Here is a 19,126-nt window from a genome sequence, read left to right as displayed (position 1 = left end):
TTCACGGGGAGTGAACGCACGGCGGAGAACAAACGCGCGTTCGGCGCCGTGCTCGCTTAAGGGCTGCAGAAGTAGGCGTCTCTTTTCTCCTTTACAATCACCATATATGTAGAGCAAACCCGCCTTCTTCGGACGCGCGAGAGGCCGTGGGGGAGGGGGAGGGAAGGGAGGCGACGTTTAGCTGCGGCACCAAGTGCCTATTTATATCAGAGGCTCCAGCAACAGTCACCAACGCCGCACGCATTTTGAGCTAACGCGGGCAAAACGCCGATGGCGTCGACAACAGTTCTGCGTGTTGTTGCTACCAAAGCCGCTCACCTTACTTCGTATGACATTGCTGTGTTGCTATCGCATTCATTGCTTCGCCCTTAGGGCGAAACTGTGACATTTTTTATATAAATAGGCATTTTGTGCCGCTGCTAAACGTCGCCTCCCCCCCCCCCCCCCCCCACCACGGCCTTTCGCGTGTCTGAAGAAGTCGCGTTTCCGCTACATATATGGTGATTGTAAAGGAGGAAAGAGACGCTTCGTTCTGCAGCCTCTAAGGGATCACGGCGCAGAATGCGCGTTTGTTCTCCGCCGTGCGTTCACTCCCCGTGAAAGCGCGCGTCCCTCGCACCCTTTCACTCGCACATACAGCGTTCGGCGGCGCGCGGCGACGATTTCATCTACATTGACGTCATACGGAACCTCACGGCGACGGCGACGCCGACGGCAGAAATCTGCTTTGGAGTGTCCATATAATTGCTATCGCAATAAAAGTGTCTTACTTACTTATAGAGACAATTAACATCACGTCTTTCCAGATAGTAAGGGTTTAACTATGGTGCCCACTAAAATGGGTTAAACGCCCTTTTCAACCTGTTATGCTAAGCCGCTATATAAGATTCCTTCCGTTCGATTCAATGCCACTCATGTTTAGAAAAAAATTATTATTGCGATAGCAATTATATGGACACTCCAAAGCAGATTTCTGCCGTCGGCGTCGCCGTCGCCGTCGCCGTGAGGTTCCGTATGACGTCAATGGAGATGAAATCGTCGCCGCGCGCCGCCGAACGCTGTATGTGCGAGTGAAAGGACGCGAGGGACGCGCGCTTTCACGGGGAGTGAACGCACGGCGGAGAACAAACGCGCGTTCTGCGCCGTGCTCCCTTAAGGGCTGCAGAAGTAGGCGTCTCTTTCCTCCTTTACAATCACCATATATGTATAGCAAATGCGCCTTCTTCTGACGCACGAAAGGCCGTGGGGGGGGGGGGGGGGGGGGGGGGAAGGGAGGGGACGTTTAGCTGCGGCACCAAGTGCCTATTTATATCAGAGGCTCCGGCAACAGCCACCAACGCCGCACGCATTTTGTGCGAACGCGGGCAGAACGCCGACGGCGTCGACAACAGTTCTGCGTGTTACCGGTGCTGCTGCATGTCCAAGTTTATACAGCTGATAAAGCTACTATCATTACTCCGTATAGCTCTCTACAAATTTGCCATCGCAATTGATGCTTCGCCTTTTAGGTGAAACTGCGACATCTTTTTTGATCAAAAGACGATACTGACACTGAGTTACACTTCTACTAGGACGATAGCATATAGACCTACACCATGTTTGTAAACAGCGGTAGGCACCGTCGATATATTTTAGGCCCTATAGCGACGTCGCGTAGGCTCCGCCCAACGTTTGGCTCCGCCCAACGTTTGGCTCCGCCCACGTTCGCCGCCATGCACCGCTTGCACGCGCGGATGGCGCATCTTTTTTTTAATGGGGTGGGGGAGCTAAAACCACGATTTCATTATGAAGCACACAGTAGTGGGGGCGCCGTATTTAGTTTCACTACATGAGATTCTTTAATGTGCACCCAGTACACGTTCTTGCATCTCGCCCCCATCGGTATACGGCCGAACGAGACGCTAGGCCTAGCTCGTTGACCGCCGCAGTGACGGCCGACAGCGCTTGCGACCTGGCCTGCTGCTCATCATTGTGCGCTTATTTTTGACAACACGATTAACGTGGGCTTAAATGAATTGGTTTTGTTGGTGTCGTTGGTGCGAATAGCAAACGAAACGTAGTACTTGCAAGCCAGCCGAGCCGTCTCGTTGAGACGGCCGATGTTTGGTTCCCGTCTGCGAGGCGAAATGCCGTTCACGCCAGTGGTTTAGTACGGGACGCTGGTTTACGAAACACGTGCAAATTCGAGATATTTTTTCTATTAAGCGCTATTTCATGTTAAGAACAAGCTGTAGCCGATTTCTACGTCGCCGTGAGCGGTGATAGAAGCGATCGCCTCGGTGATGGGACCGGCGAGGTACTGGCTCTACGGCGACGCCGCCTGTGTAGGCCCGCGCTATGTGAGCTAGCTGTTGTACGCGGCCGTCCGATCGCTCCAACTCTGTACTAACACTGTACATTTTGTTTCGCGCTCGAAATTTAACTGACACGATTAGGCGCGTTTATGACTTCCACACTGCAATAAACGCAGCTGTGACCCTGCTGCCTGCGTATGTGAACGTGTGATAGGATATTTACACTGCTGGGGGCTCAATTCTTTGAGATGAAAACAAATTCGAAGGTGACGTGTTTTGTGGGGCATCTGCTCGCTCGACCTACATTCAAGGCTAATCCCAATCTAGCTTTCCCACAGTGCGGCAAGCAATTATAATGGCACGCTATTAACGATCCTATCGTATATGATCCTAAGATCGACTAATGCACGCCAATCAAAATAAAAGAGAAGTTTAACGGTTACGAAATGTATTGCGCATAATGGATGATCTGGATCATAATTCAACTTTCGCTTTTTACCGCAGCGGCCCATTGCTTGCGACGGTTTTCATCAACAGGAAACCTATGAAAACTTTAGTCTCTTGCGTATTTCGACGCAACTCAGCTCGTCCACATACTGCGTTTCTTTCATTGTAAAATCATAGAATAAAGACCTCACAGATGGAACCGCACAAACACCCGCGAAACCCAGCGGCTGCTGTGGTAGGCGCGACATGGGCGGCGGCTCGGCGGCGGAGTGCCTACCAAGCGAAACTAAATTCCGACAACAGCGCCACCGCATTTTCGTGACGTAGCGCCGTGGTGTAGGCCTATAGAAAGTACGGAGCACTGTATACACAGCACGTTTTCGTAGAAATGTCCGAGTCTGCACTCACTAATACAAACCCACATTGACCCACGGAAACGCACAGTTACACATAAACTAATTGTCACATTATATAAATTGACGTTGAATATATACAGTCATATCATCCAGCTGCCAAAAAGATGAACCTTCGTACACAGAATTAGGTAAAGTCGCACGTGTGCCATAAGGCCGCAGGGGTAATGCTCGACGGGCCCCTTTGTGTCACAAGTTCCAGGGTGGAACTTTGAATGTCTTCACAAACTCCACAGAAAGTAAGAATTTCATTCTTCAACCCAAAGCCAATATTTTAGCCAGGAACAATAAGTTTTTATTCTTTCGAGCGTCCTAGCTGTCGCAGCAAACGAGCAGAAGCATTTGAAATGTGCTGCGCAGAATCCGGCGGGTTTAGCTCCCAACCACTCTATCGCAGGTGCAGCTAAGGGGCTTTAGGTGCAGCCGCTGGCTTCACCTTGTTCACACCCCGAGCACAGAGTCTTGCAAGACAATGGGGTATGTCATTTCATCTGCTTTACGATAAAGAAAAAAAAAAAAAAAGAATGATGAGGAAAAAGAAAATCGTGGAGGTGCCGGGGATCGAACCCGGGGCCTTTCACATGCAAAGCGAACGCTCTACCACTGAGCTACACCCCCGTCCGGACTGCCCCTCTCCGTACGCGCATGTGGCCCGGACTGCTGTCGCTTCTTTCCTTGGGACGGGATTCCCAGCTCGTATTTGCATGTGCGGACGTAAATGGGAACATTAATCATTTTCGTAGACGTGCGCTATCGTATGTGTGTACCCATCAGACAGCACGTAATGGCGGTCAGTAGCAAACCCGATAATTTCCACTTGCAACTTCCAGCGAGCAAATTCGGTGTTGTTACAGCTCTGTGCGGAGAAATTCCTCATCGCGCAACAATATCTGACTTTTACGCGCATTCTTGATATCCGGTAGTTGTCGTATATACGAATTATAGTTATCCCCGCTTAATTTACGTGCCGATTTTACATATCGGTATCTATATCTTTAATCTCATGTGATGTTTATACTTGTGCACTATACACCATTCTCAAGCTAGGGTGATTAAATGCAAACACCAAATCAGCAGGCGTGATCAGACGTCGATGCCGCGATGTCGCGTGAAGGAAGGATATGTACGACGGTTGTCGATGAAATGAGAGGCCTATGCGCAGAGAAGTATGACCCGTGTCACGGTGACACACACACTCGATCATTCTAGAGGACTGCGCAAGTATTTCGCTTAACTTGAGTCAAGCGTTAAAAATATGCAAATGCTACGTAGCTGGACAGAACCAAGGTAATGTTGTTTGCCGTCGCATGGATATACTCAGATTATTTTTTTCATTACTTCTAATTAGATAGTTAGTCTTCATTAATGAATCAACTTCTCAATCACTGTAATTAAATTAGGAGTGTGAATGAGAAAATTACACAGAGCAACATGAAAAACTCCAGAAGTCTATTCTGGATTCTGGAGATTCTAAAGAATGAGTTCAAGTTTCCCTTTAAAGAATGCATGCGCAATCAAACTTTAGTGACGAGTCATCCAGTACGGCGTAGCCCAGCTGCAACTGTGAGGCTGTCTGCACCCCTGACCACTTGACAGAACAAAGCACAGCTGCGTGCTTCCTTTATTTAGTATATATATATATATATATATATATATATATATATATATATATATATATAGGAAACCTTTTTCATCCCTTGAGAAAGGTCGGTCCACCGACCGAAACTGTTGGGTAAATAATAAACCTAAGATAACCGCGAAGTTGTGCTTCTGATTTTCCTAAATACGCTTGGCCCATTGAAAAATCCAGTTACTACTATATATATATATATATATACATATATATATATATATATATATATATATCATTCTTTTCTTCTTTTTTGTTTTGTTCACAGAAACACTGGAGAACCGCACAAAATGCTTATCTGAGCTATATATTCAGCTCAAAAAGATTATCAGCAGGACATGAACGCAAGCGCCTGTCTTAACGGTTTCAAGACGCACGCATGAACGCGCGCACCTATCTCGCGTTTTCAATACACATGGCACAGTGCCGACACCTGAATGCAATTGTTCTATGGAAACTTGTAAAGTATTCCGCATGGGAATGGGTTGGTATGCAGCGTCTGATAGAGTGAACAGATACGAGTACATTACGCGTGCAATGACACTCTTAATCTTGTTGCGCATAAGTTCCACCGAGTAAGCGGAGCGTACTTGCAAAAATGTTCCACTTTCTGTAGTCGGTGACAACCTAAGAATAAGTATATATACATACACGCTGTCCAACTCAAACACAATTTGCATAGCTGGCCTGCCCATTAGGCTTGCTATGCTTCAGTGACGTGGAACGGTATTGTGTGTTTAAAACGACGTTTTCCTCCGTGCAGATCGCGGCCTTTGTGTCGCTGCTTTGGGATGGAACCTAAACGTCCTGGAAAAATTGAAAGGCTGATCCTGATATCACTGCTCAGCCAAAGCTAAAAGTTTTGGCTTGAAACAACGAGCTTTTATTTTACGATTAGTCGAGCATTTATAACATTAGCAGAAGCTTGTACTTATTCTTGGGTTCTCATCGAGTGTAAGTGAAACCTATGTGAAATGAACGTCTTTGAGCGTTTGCTGTTCATTAGCTTGAGCTTCTTGCCAACGAGACCGAGCGGAGCAGATTTACTAAATTGTTTCACTTGCAATGGAACTTATGTCGAACTAGATTAATACGAGTGAACGCAGCTCTTTTAAGAGGTAGGTAAGTGGTTCTTGAGGGAAAGGGAAAGGTTGGCGCTATCTTCTGCAGCCCTTGAGGGAGCACGGCTCAGCGCCAGATCCCGGACATATGGAGGAGTGCATACCTTCCTTCCCCCAGTGTAGGGTAGCAAACGGGACGCTCGTCTGCATTGTTGACATCCCTGCCTTTCTTCTCCTTGCTTTCGATCTCTCTATACCTTCCTAAGACCTGAAGCCTGCCTCATGGACGCGTAATGGTTTTTCAAGTCTATAGCATTTACCGAATGGTATGTTACGAACGCGGAAACCTTTTTCTCTCGTTTGTTTGTTTGTTTGTTTGTTTGTTTGTTTGTTTGTTTGTTTGTTTGTTTGTTTGTTTGTTTGTTTGTTTGTTTGTTTGTTTGTTTGTTTGTTTGTTTGTTTATATGCCTCAGTTAGACGCTGAAGGTAGCATCTCACTGGACCACGGATTCGCCGAAAAAACAAATAGAACTGAATTCGTTCGTAATTCAGACGCACATACTGAAATTGACGAGTGTACTGAGAAGTTGGACTGCCCTGTTCAAAGGTGAAATTGTAACATCGCGTGGTAGATTGGCAGGTTGACGCTGCGTCCTTTATTTTAATGTCAACTCGCGGCATTGTGCGTTTCGTCACGTGGGACGAGGCAACGGTGTAGGTCAAATTTGTGTCAATTTTTCATGAAAGCCGACGGCAACAGTATGCTCAAACCACTTTCAGTTCCGCATGCATTCGACCTTATAACCGGGATGAACGTAGTTACAACGAACTGGCTTATGCGCTAAAGATAGTTCGGTGTATCGGGTAATTCTATACTACCTAAACTCGCCTATATACAAGGTAAGTAAACGAACGTTTGCGATGCGTTCGTTATATACGAATTGGTATATCTCAAGCGGGGAATAGAAGCCAGAAAACAATACATTTAGTAAGAACAAAAATACGCTTAGTAGGGAGCAAATTTTGACTATGCCTTTAAGTGTTCCTAGGGTTACTGAGAATAGCATTCTCGATGTGTAGACCTGGCGACGTATTCTCGGACGATCACTTTCGGCGATACTATTGCCTTCGCGTGACGTAGTACTCAACCAGCCATTCAGCTCATCCGGTTTTGCTCGACCAGCGTATCAGAACGCGCCTTATGGCCGAGGTGATGGTATCGCCGAAAGTTATCGTCCCAGAATGCGTTATAGTTATAGTTCCCCCAATGCCGGCACAGTATACCGGCGTTGGGCGAAGCGGCTTCTCACCTGTCAACGAATGCCCCGAGTTTGATATATACAATATATATATATATATATATATATATATATATATATATATATGAATAATTCACTCTGTCTGGCTTCATTACTTTTGGATTCGACTGTAATCGCCTCCGAGTTAATTTCGAAAAGGAGCGGAGACAATGTGCATTCTCTATAGAATAAAAAAAGCCATATGACGCATATCCAATAATCCCACATGAACATCTGGGAGTTCCCATATGAAAACCCGCATGTTCTCATACATAGGACAAGTCCCGTATGATTATACGAACATATATCGATACTTCTTAAAAAACCGTATATATCATATAGGGCATGTTCCCATATATAACGCGGGTCACGTCCCATAGTAATAAACTAACGCATGGGAATCCCACTTAAGGACCCGTATGGGTCATGTTCTTGTGTAGCATGTAAGGCAAGTCCCAAGTGATTATGTGAACGTATTGGGACCCGATATAACTTCCGGTATGTTTCCATTGTCATATGAGGCAAGTGGCATATGTATAGAAACACGCGGTCCTTTTTATATTGGATTTCCAAACATTCATTTAAGACTTGCCCCATATGTTATATGGGAGCGCAATCGATGTTATATGGTATTACTTGATACGGGAATTGTTTTTTTTTTCGATGGGTTTATAGTGTACAAAGAGTCGCACGAGAAGTTTCAAGAGACAAAGGTAATTGAGAGCGATCGCGGCCAAGCCATCCAAGTGGACACCTGTCACTTTGTGACAGATATAGCAACAGCCGTCTTTTTCTCGAAGGAGAGGCGCAACGTGTGCGCAGAGGTCGTTCTGTCAGCTCTCTCAAAACACGCTCGTGTAAACAGGGGAGCCGACATATTTTGTATATTCCATGCTTGTATGGAAGACGGACGCATTGGTAGCCGTCGAATAAGAAGAGAGGAAATCAGCAGGACATGGAGGTTTAAGTGGCACAAAATAAAACCGCTAAATCGGCTTATACTGATATTGCAGCCTTTCGAAAATCTATTTTCGTTCATAGTAGCTCTAAGGGGACCAATTACGAGAGGAAAAAACGATAGTGCGAATTTGCAGTTTTTGAATTTCGCGCCGAACCCGCCGGTAAGTCAGTGTGACGTAATAATTTTCATGTTTCTTTTAAGTGCGAAGCACTTTAGGGGCCCGCGGGCTGTCGGCGTCTGTCACAAGTTCACGCTCAAAAACGAGTGCTGAAAACAGAGTCAAAACAAGTGCAGAATTGATCAAAACCGGTTCAAACTAAACTGACATGATTCATAATAATTTAAAAGACAGGATTAAACAAGCATTAAGCACATTAATTAACGGAAATTCGTTAAAATTGCTTCTATCATCAGCAATGGCTTTGGCTCCATGTGCGTGGTGGTTTCCGCACCAGTTGTGCCTTAGCACAGGTGTCAAAGCGGATGATGGATTGCTACACACAAGCTAAACGCAGGATAGAACAAGATTAACACAAGGGAAACGCCGGCGAATCACTGCTCCGCACTTCCCCAGCTTTCACATTGAGTGGAACTGCATTACCGCCGAGTTTACCATTGCATTAGCGCCGAGTTCTTTTTTTTTTCGTATTCTGGTCATTGTGGCTTAGCAACACTTTTTGCAACTTCCGAACTGTGGTCTTTGGCTCCTATAGGTTACAATTTAGTCCATTTCTACCTGTGAAAAATATTCGAACGTTCATGTAAACCGTTCCGCCGTGCGTACATACTTATGGGTACAAACAACAGCACAGCGTGACGTCACGAAGATGCGACGGCGCTGCCGTACATTCCGTGTGAACAAAACATTCTTTTCTTCTTTTTTGGACCAGCTCTGTTGGCGTGAACTTTCTCAAAAATTGATGGACAACATTGACAGCGATAGGAAAGTTTAACGTTGCGCTCGAACTCCCAGACGGTGTTGAAACTATGCGCGGCTGCGACATGTTGGCACGACGCAGCTCGCAAGGCAAAATGAACATCGCCCTGGCAACTACCTATATCAGGCGTCTCACAGCGCTGTAGTGCCTAGGAGCGCCGCCAGTGGTGTTGCAGGCATCTGATTTCGATGGTGCACGAAATGAGACCGACGGGAAACCGTCGGCGTTGTCAGCAACCAGTGAAATTTTAGATAGCGTTAGCTTGACGTTTACTTTACGTTCCACTCATAACAGTGCATACCAGCCGCTCAGAACGAAAGCTATAAGCGAGCACTTTAACAGCCAAGTAGTTTCAAATTTGGATCCGTTCTACGGATGCAAACCAGACGTTGCTGCCAATTCGGAGCCTAGTGATGTATAGCGTATGCCTGCGAACAATGTTGATGCCAGCAGTGGAAGGCAGAAGGTGCCCTGGCTCCACCACCAAGCCGATTGAGCGGAGCGTTGACGGTACGTCTATCTGCTTCGTCGTTTTTGCATTTTTGCAGCCAAACGAGCTCCGCGTTTCTGGACACACTCTACCGCTATCTTGAGGCGCATGGGCCGTCGATATAGTGGGAACGCACGACGACTCCAACGGCGACAGCGCGAACGCGTATTCGTTTAATTGCTATCGCAATAACAGACAAGGCAGTTAATTTGCCAATATTTTATTGCGATAGCAATTGCATTTCTGCCGTCGCCGTGATGTTCCGTATGAAGTCCAAGCACGATAACATCGTCGCCTCGCGCCGTATGCTGTATGCGCGAGTGAAAGCTTGCGAGGGTCAGCTGACGATCGCGGCTCAATCTCGCGTGCGCGAGGGAGGAAGGTGGGGGCGGAAGCGTAACTCATTTTCCAGGGCAGCTGGGCCCTCGGACTGTGGCGCCGCCGCACGGGAGAACGTGAACCACGGCGGCGCCTCGGATCTGTTTGTGCCCCGCTGGCCGCGGTGCCGGGCACCGTATCTTGAGAGCGATCTGCCATGTGGACAAGGTGCGCCGAGTGTCGGTAGCGTCGCATGCGCTGTGATTTTGACGTTTAGTTCACGTTGAAGTGAGATGCAGTACGAAGGTCAATTCTCTCGCTGCTGTTCCCGCGCTTCCTCACTCCATCGTTTTGACAGCGAGTTTCCGAAGTCATCGAGTGATATGTGTTAATGCTTACCTGTGCACGTGTGATACCGTGCTTGTTAATTTAGTTAGTATGCAAATGTTTGCATGTTTATACGACCTATAAAACTAATATCCTTACTTCGTATAGCTGTCTACTAATTTGCTATCGCAATTGATGCTTCGCCTTTCGGGCTAAACTGCGACTTTTTGGTTTGAAGCGGCGAACAACGAAGGTGAACATAGGTGTGAACGTAGTCATCTGCTATTTTGCCTGCAGTACGTTTGTCTATGAGGTATAAGTGGACAAATTTCCCCCAATTACGTTGACGGCACCGCTCATGTCTTGAGTTGCCCCTCGCTACGTCGTGAAAATATGCTCCAGTTGAAAAATATGCTGAATATGCTAGGTCGTGAACTGTGCTGTAGGTAGGGTGTGGAGGGAAAGCCAGGTGGTGTTTCAACCCAATGGAATGAACATGACACTAGTACTGCATGATGACTTTCGGACCTTCGTGTTGTGCGATGTCTTGTGCACGTAAATAGCATTAAATGTTTGTCACATATTTTCGTGTTCTGGCTGTACGTCAAACCAAGTTGATATAACAAATATTTGTTTTGGCAGCCTCTCCAATTGTTGTGTGTCCGTTGCGATAACAAAACGTAAATCCAGTTTTTTTTTTTTTTTAATGCGAGAGCATTATATGCCCCATTACGCGAAAATCCGTCGGCGTGACCGAGAGATATCAAAAATGGCCGACGGCGCAAAGAGTAAAAATACGTCAAATAATGCTCGGATTGACATTAAATTTCTCAGGGAGGTTCCTGTGAACAAAGTAAATTAATGTCTTTGAAAATAAAATCTCGTACATTTCGGTCTGCCAACGCCTCCTGGATAGCACAAGGCCTGTGCTCTTCGATCCATGACCGCATACTGTCAGCGTTTCATCCAGCGTCAGTGTTTGATCAGCGTTTGATCCAACGTTTGACACAGTATTAATGCTCTTCGATCCGTGTCGTCATGGATAGAAGAGCACTAATGCTGGATAAAACGCTGGAGCAAACGCTCATCAAATGTCATGGATTGAAGAGCACTATAGAAATACTGCCATTTAATCTATGGGGACGCTCCCAAGTAAGCCGTGGTGATTTTGACGTCACCGCTTTGGTCATGCCGGCCTTGACAGTGGAAATTTCTGCCCAAGTAGCATGACTTCATAAAGCAGAGTGCACAGGTCTGCTATCTAGGAGGCGTTGGCTCTGCTCCGTCGAGGAGCGCTCGTGCCGAGAGCGAGGGTTACGTGGCGTCACGGCGATGCCCTCTCCCCTCACGCAACATGCACCTGGCGCGCTGTCGGCCTGCAGGCTTTCGCCCGCTCTGCTCCGTCGAGGCACAGCTCGTGACGTGGCGTCGCAGCCAATGGTAACTCCTGCGAAACGCGCTCGAGATGCGGGTTCGCCGCGGCTTATTTGCTCCGTGAGCCATTTGACGCTTTCGCATCAAAAGAAAACACCCTTATATTCACTGAGCCAACTCAGTGGCTACGATGTCTTACAATAGGTGATGTCTATATACACCGACTACATTCATGTTGTGTACTTGCCTTTCACTCCCACGCTGATCACTGTAGTTGTGTTCTTCACAGCCTCGAGCACGAGTTTCGGCGCTGCCACGGCAGTCGACGGGAGATCTGTAAATAAAGGCAGTGATTTAAGGGGTACTGACGTAATGTTTTCGACGATTCATTGCCGCCGTTGGGTGAAAGTCCGAGACCTCTAAACCCTGGAAAGAATCGTGACAAGCCTCAGAGCGGCGTTAATAATTTATGATAACAGCTTTTCTGCAGCCAGTTTCGGTTTCGTTTCCCAGGATGATACTGTGTCGTGACGTTACAACGCAGTATGCGATCACGTGGGAGCCTGACATTGCGACGTCTTGACACTCACTCGGGCTCACTCGGTCGCCTCGTATGCTGCTACTCATTGTGAGTAGCGATGTAGCACCATAGAGGATGACCGAGCGGGCCGACGGCAGGTGTCAAAACGTCGCAATGTCAGGCTCCCACGTGATCGCATACTGTGTCTTGACGTCACGACGCAGTATCCTCCTGGGAAATGAAATCGAAGCTGGCTGTAGAAAAGATGTTACATTAAATTGTTTATGGTGCTCCTAGGCTTAAGCTGTCACTATTCCTTCTGAGATTTAGAGGTCTAGCACCTTCATCTGACGCAAAAAAAAAAAAACGTGAATTGCAGGAAATATCATGTCAGTAGCATTTTAAATGCTAGATAATTGACGCGTCACATTCCACAAAAGCCTGAGTGCAGTGGCGTCGCGGAGTAATTCCTTCCCAGGGCTGCATTTACCATACTTGAAATTAGACACTCAAATGTTCCGACTGCACCGCCGCATCCACCGTCAACCCAGAAAGGTATACGCACACGCTGTAATAGCATTCTCAAAATTCTTAATAGCGTTTTTAAAATAACAAGTATCGGATACATAACCACATAAAGCCAACAGACAATGAAGCCAAGGAAACAGCTTATATGATGTACCAGGTGATCTTATTTGAACGTGACACAATTTTTTTTATACGCCTGTGGCTTATAGCGCATATCTAAGCATTGAGCTGAATTAATCGATGAGTTGGACATTACTTGCAAAACATATAAAATACACTTCACTAATTAACACAATTTGAGTAATCAACCTTTTAGCTAATTACATTAGAATGCATATTGAAACTTATGAATTGCAGCCAGTGATTTCACAAGCCACATTCATTTAGAACAAATTTTGAAACTCACACAATTTTTTAAGCGCAGTCAAATTTCGGTAAAAAAAATTAAAGTTCATGAACCATTCCACTCTGTGAAGGTGGATTACCAGCGAAGCTGTTTAGCTAGCGCACGACACAGAGGTGAAAGAATTTCGAACAAATTAAGGTATGAACATATTGTCGTGATCGGTGGTCACCGTGACGATAGGTACTAACGCACACACATTCGGGTATCACCTCTGTTATGAAATATGTCCATGTAAGACAATGAATGACTCATACCCCCGTAAACGCGGCCTCCCCATTACGACAACAGAAGAGAAGTGAAATTCTACGCTAGAATGATGAGCGGCCACGGAGTCAGCTGTGGAAGAAGACGACGACGATGGCAAACGCGTGAGCAGTGGCACGAGCGCGTTCGCGCGCTTACGCCGAGGCTCGAGCCATTACTGATGATGATAGTTTTTTCGCGCTGACGTCATAAAATCCCGGATCCAAGCCATAGACAGCTTCGCTGTAAAATACACTGTTGTTCCACTTAGCGTTTTAACAAAACGCTTTTTTTTTTCGTTCATTGAAGGTCAAAAATAACTGGAGCGCTAATGCATTTCGACTCGCACTTGGAAACTATTATCTCGAAATTGGTGTAATAGTCCGAATTCGTTCCTTGTGGCTGCAGTTCGCAAATTGTACCATGTGCCACAACGTAATTAGCTGAAAAGGTTAGTTCGCAATAGTTTGTTGCTTATTTGATTGTGCATTTAGATTTCTCGCGCGAGTAATGTCCGCCTCTTTGAGTAATACAGATCAAGAACTACCATTGTGCTACCTGCCTCGGACGTTTAAGAAAAATGTGTAAAAAGAAAAGAAAGAAGAAACACCCGAAACACACACACTGCATTCTACTGCGAGCGTGAGCTATCTCTTCTCTTGTCGTTCTCTTTTTTTCCCCTTTTTTTCCCCCTTTCCCGTGCGGGGTAGCCAACTGGATATCGGCCTGGTTAATATTTATGTGAAGCGAGGCTTCAATGAAGTGATTAATGAAATGTTACTCAACTAAATACGGTGCGTACAATTGCGTGTATTTACATCTTATGCGACGTGTCTTCTTTCTGAGGTTTTACGTACCAAAACCAGTTCTGATTATGAGGCACGCCGTAGCGGAGGGCTCCGGATTAATTTTGACCATCTGGGGTTTTTTTAACGTGCACTACAACGCAAGCACACGGGCGTTTTTAATAGCATGCACTATTTATGCTCATGCACCGCTTGAATCATGACTTTAATCTCAGCCCCTTTCTTGATGAACATTTTCAGTTTTCATGATATTCAGGTATGCTTCCTGTATTCCTTGATTCCGCAATGCTTCTATGACTGCTGGTATCTCTACTGAATCGAATGCATTTTCGTAAACTATGAAATGCATGTAGAGAGGTTGGTTGTTTTACCATAGAATTGAGCTAATTATAACAATGGAAGTGGCATACATATCAAAGAGCCGTTCTACACGGGGTGTTTCACGAAATGCACCAAAAATTCCTTTAAAATAGGCAAAGACGACATAGTTAAATGATTTTCTTTATATTGATTTTACGATAGAGTCATACATTTGAAGATGGATCGATGTAGTAATTAGGCAAGTAATTATGAAAATTAGAATAATTAAATTTTTAACCAAAAAACCTGTGGCACTGATTCCAATGGAAGACTTGAAACGCGTCGCCCGAAGAGATCTTCAGCGTTTCCAGAAATGCAAATAGCTGGCGCTGCTAATATTTACGGCGTGATGAATTCCGGCCACTTTCACGCAGAAAAGCCCGCAAGTGAACAGCTGAAGAGCATAACCGCCACGCCCATAGTAGACGTCCATGACGTAATTTCTTGTGCATCACAGGTGCGCAAGCATCAAGCGAAGCCACGATCTCGCTCGCTTCATGCTCACCCGAGTTGACATTATAAATGGTTGACATTAAAAGGGGCAAACGGAACTGGACAGGAAGTGTAATGCGTGGGGCATATAACCCGCGGACCATTAGAGTTACAGAATGGGTGCCAAGTTAGGGACGCGCAATTGAGGACGGCAAGAAATTAGGTGGTGTGATGAAATTAGGGAACTTGCAGGCACAACTTGGAATCAGCTAGCGAAAGACATGAGTAATCGGAGATCGCTGGGAGAGGCCTCCGTCCTGTAGTGGACTGGCTGATGACGGTGATGATGATTGTAAAACAAAACAATAAGGTTAAATAGAGAAACGAGAGCCGCATTTTTCCCCGTTATAGTGACTGCATCACTTAACTATATTTAGTGATGATGCTTACAATGAGCATTTTGAAACAGCCGATTAGGGTAACTACTCACCCAGACATAACTAGTAAAGAATAAGAGTCAGTGAGAGGTAGTAACTGCATGCTGCAGTCACTAGAAGAGAGAGAGAGAGAAAGCTCTTTATTAAAGGTATTGAAAATACGCCGACAGAGAATATCTGCCGGCATATAAGTATAGGCGCCTACATCAGGGACACAATGTCAGGGACAAAAGGTCCTAGCATTGAGGAGGAGGGCGGGGAAAGGGAAAACAAAGAAAAAGCTAGAAAATATGGGATCTAAATATGTGATCATGTGAAGGTGGGACAAAGGTGATGGCATTGCTGTAAACAGTCTAGAGCTTGTGAATTAAGCGAATGTCTTCAAGGAGTGTGACTTTGAGAGTGCAAGGTTATGTACGAGTGAACACGTAAAGTACTATACACGCAAACGCCGAGTCCTGGTGTGCTTTTGCCTCGAAATATTTCAGGGACTGTATTATAGTTCGTTCTCGAAGAGACTTACTGACAACCGCTTCGGTAACGGGTTCGACGACGTACTCTCTCGCTGCTCCCAGGACAGCTCCTGGTGCAGCGGCAACGGTGCGAGTGAGCACATTATCCGTCAGAGGCGCTGCTGCGTCCTTAACGCTCTCCAGAGCACTCCTCGCTAACGCAAACACCATCCCTATAAGCAGATCGGTATTCCCGCGCAGCCACTTCGCGATGCACGTCCAAGACAAAAAATCCGAACTTCTTCGTTTCGCTCGAACGACGGTCGCGGACAAATATCGTGCTCCCCCCGCCTCGGAACGGCGCAGAAACGTCGGTACAGCAGCAAACGGTTCCTCTTTGTCTTTTTTTTTTTTTTTTTCCCTCGAGAATCCATTTTCTTGTTCAACTGGACAATCGATCGCAGAAAGCCGTCACGGTCAAGCGGCATTGTTTGAAAGCGCGTTCGCTTGAACAATGGCAGCCCGTATACAGTATGTTTCCCGAGGAAGACAAAACAAGAAGCACAAAGAAAAGTATGAGGAGTGTCGTAGCAGCTCTATATAGCGGGGGATCTGCAACTATGGTGCATGTGCGTGCGTCACCGCACAGATGCGAGATTTAGCAGTTCATTTCATTTGCTCGCTCAGTGAGCCTTACGTAAGCATTCCAGGTATTGAACGTTCCAGGAGGACACGCAATTTTCAGTGTTCTCAGCACGGCCGTAGAGAAGTGGTCGTCGTAGTCATTAACATGAGCGTAATTATCGCATATTTAAATTCACTTTAAGAATTAGAAGGCCTTTTCTAGAGATATCGATTTGTGCAGTTGCCCTATCTCTAGTTGTCCCGTGTGACTCAAGCTTTCAGGATCTGATACTGTAAAGATTGGTATTAGGGTACTCTCATGACTCCAGCCTTTTACAGCGGAGTGTAATAATAACGTTTTATGGGCTTTTTACTAATCTTATTGTAAAATGTGCGATGCACAAAAAAAGAAAGAAAGAAAGAAAGAAAGAAAGAAAGAAAGAAAGAAAGAAAGGGTCGAGAGAGAGAAACGGTTTGCACATTTATGTGCACGAGGGGGAGAACATCACATTTTTTTTATGCCCTTTGCTGTCAGGATTTTTACAAAGGCCAATCGACGCACTAGTTCCTCCTTCAGCCGGAAGTTAGATTTGCTCTGCAAAATGCATGTGAATAATGCGTCACTGAAGTACAGCCGTGTGATTGATGCGAAAAGTGCGTGCGATTAAGTCTACTCTGTTTATCTCCTAAGTAGGAACGTTATGCAACCGCTCTGATGAGTTTCTTTTTTAATATTCAGTTAGCTACTTAAAAAGAAAAAAAAGTCTTATCTATTCAGATATGAGATAAGCGAGATCGTTTAGTTATGACAGTGAAAATACGTTTGATGAACTCGAGGAGTTCAAAAAATAAAATAAATAAAAGTCTGCAATGGAGAAGGCGTCCTAGTGGGAAAGTGAAGCTGGATCACTGCCATCTTACGAGGGCACGAAAATAAATAAATAAATAAATAAATAAATAAATAAATAAATAAATAAATAAATAAATGAAATCTTAGAGTGTAGTGGAGACATGAGAGAGAAAAGAGAACACTTGTTGCACAAACGCTGTACTTTGTAACGTCCCATTTAATTTCTTCGAGGAACCTCTGCCGACCGCAATGCTATATACGACAGCTTGCTGCTCTACAGGAGCGAAACAATTGACCAAATCTAGGCACGTCGCCGGAACGATCACTGGGGTTGCTTTTTAATATATGCACATATATTTCTCTATTTTTTCTTCAATTAATAAACGTCTCTCTCTCTCTCATTTCTCATTATTTTCTTATCATCCGAGCATCTGATCCGACTGATAAAGGTGGCGTTCGAGCCAGTGATTAAGCGCCAAAAATAAAGTCGCAGTTTTGCCCGAAAGGCAAAGCATCAATTGCGATAGCCAATTTACTTGTAGAGAGCTATACGGAGTAATGATAGTAGTTTTATCGGCTGCATAAACTTGGACACATTCGCTTACTAACTGAATTAACAAGCATGGTGTCAGCGCGCACAAGCAAACATGAATAGTTCACACTCGATGACCGCAGTCAACCACTGTCAAAACGCTGGCGTGAGCAAGCGTCTGGCGTGAGCAAGAGTGGTGGCAGCAGTGACCGAAGGTTCGTGCGGTCTATCTCTTCAACGGAACCTGAGCGGCGAAAGCACAGCGCATACAAAGGTAATAAGAGTCGTGTGGAGATCGCATTCACGATACGGTGCACGCGACAGGCCGCAGTCGCGCAAAGTACAAGAACGCAGTTTTTGGCAGAGTAGAAGCCGCTAGAGTGACTCTATAGAAGCCGCCCCCCTCCCTCCAGCGCTGCCTTCCCGCTTTCCTTCTTTTGCGTGGGAGATTGAGTCGCCAGTTCCCCTTGCGCCCGGTCGCAAGATACGCATTTATTGCCGCAGCTAAACGTCGCCTCCCTCTCTCCCTCCCATCTATCCACAGCCTTTCGAACGACGGAAGAAGTCGTGTTTGCTCTCCGCCTTGCGTTCGCTCTGTGTGAAAGCGCGCCTCCCTCGCGCGCGTTCTCTCGCAAATACAGCATATGGCGCGCGGCGACGATTTTATCGCCGTTGGACTTGATACGAAACCTCACGGCGACGGCAGAAATGCGCTTGGAGTTATCGCAATAAAAAAAATGAACCATGAACATTTTGAATTCATATCGCCGTACGGCGTAGTGCCCTTTCTAAACTGCTTCTAAAAAAACTGCTTCTCTAAAATTTTAATTGTTATCATGTGTATTGTTTTTAAGTGTCGAAGAGCAGGATCTGCACGATCCATCGTCCATGAATTTAGTGAACCAAATACCCACCGAAACAAAAATGCAACAAACGTTCATCTGGAAATATATATTCGACCGGATGGAGTGTATAGAAAAACTTTATTACTCAGATACGATTTAACATGTCCAGGGAGATAAGAAGCGGTTTCATCATCATCGACCTATATTTATGTCCACTGCAGGATGAAGGCCTCTCCCTGCGATCTCCAATTACCCCTGTGTTGCGCTAGCTGATTCCAACTTGCGCATGCGAATTTCCCAATTTCATCACTCCACCTAGTTTTCTGCCGTTCTCGACTGCGTTTCCCTTCTCTTGGTATCCATTGTGTAACCCTAATGGTGCACCGGTTATCCATCCTACGCATTACATGGCCTGCCCAGCTCCACTTTTTACTCTTGACGTCAACTAGAATATCGGCTATCCCCGTTTGTTCTCCGATTCACACCGCTCTCTTGCTGTCTCTTAACGTTAGGCCTAACATTTTTCGTTCCATCGCTCTT

The 19,126-nt window shown here is 45.7% G+C and overlaps 2 protein-coding genes and 1 non-coding gene across 4 annotated transcripts in view; 1 reads left to right on the top strand and 2 right to left on the bottom strand.

Moving 5' to 3' along the window:
- LOC119432382 (uncharacterized) overlaps positions 1-16,114 on the bottom strand; it is a 43,055-nt gene extending 26,941 nt beyond the window's left edge. Inside the window, exons 1-2 of one of the 2 annotated variants that reach the window (XM_049659182.1) lie at positions 15,807-16,114; positions 11,799-11,885 (exon numbers count right to left, since the gene is read on the bottom strand). In XM_049659182.1, the coding sequence (XP_049515139.1) occupies positions 11,799-11,885; positions 15,807-15,966 (247 nt within the window). In that variant the 5' untranslated portion in view covers positions 15,967-16,114. The remainder of the gene's footprint in view (positions 1-11,798; positions 11,886-15,806) is intronic. The other variant, XM_037699548.2, reaches the window with a different exon arrangement.
- LOC119433879 (uncharacterized) overlaps positions 1-19,126 on the top strand; it is a 143,820-nt gene that overhangs the window by 109,204 nt on the left and 15,490 nt on the right. The window lies entirely within an intron of this gene.
- Trnaa-ugc (transfer RNA alanine (anticodon UGC)) lies at positions 3,701-3,772 on the bottom strand. Its single transcript has one exon. It is a non-coding gene; the product is annotated as a tRNA-Ala (tRNA).

The sequence above is a fragment of the Dermacentor silvarum genome, chromosome 11 (genome assembly GCF_013339745.2).
Source record: "Dermacentor silvarum isolate Dsil-2018 chromosome 11, BIME_Dsil_1.4, whole genome shotgun sequence".
NCBI classification, from domain to species: Eukaryota; Metazoa; Arthropoda; class Arachnida; order Ixodida; family Ixodidae; genus Dermacentor; species Dermacentor silvarum.
The sequence above is the reverse complement of the archived record's forward strand: the minus strand, read 5'-3'. Positions and strand labels throughout refer to the sequence as shown.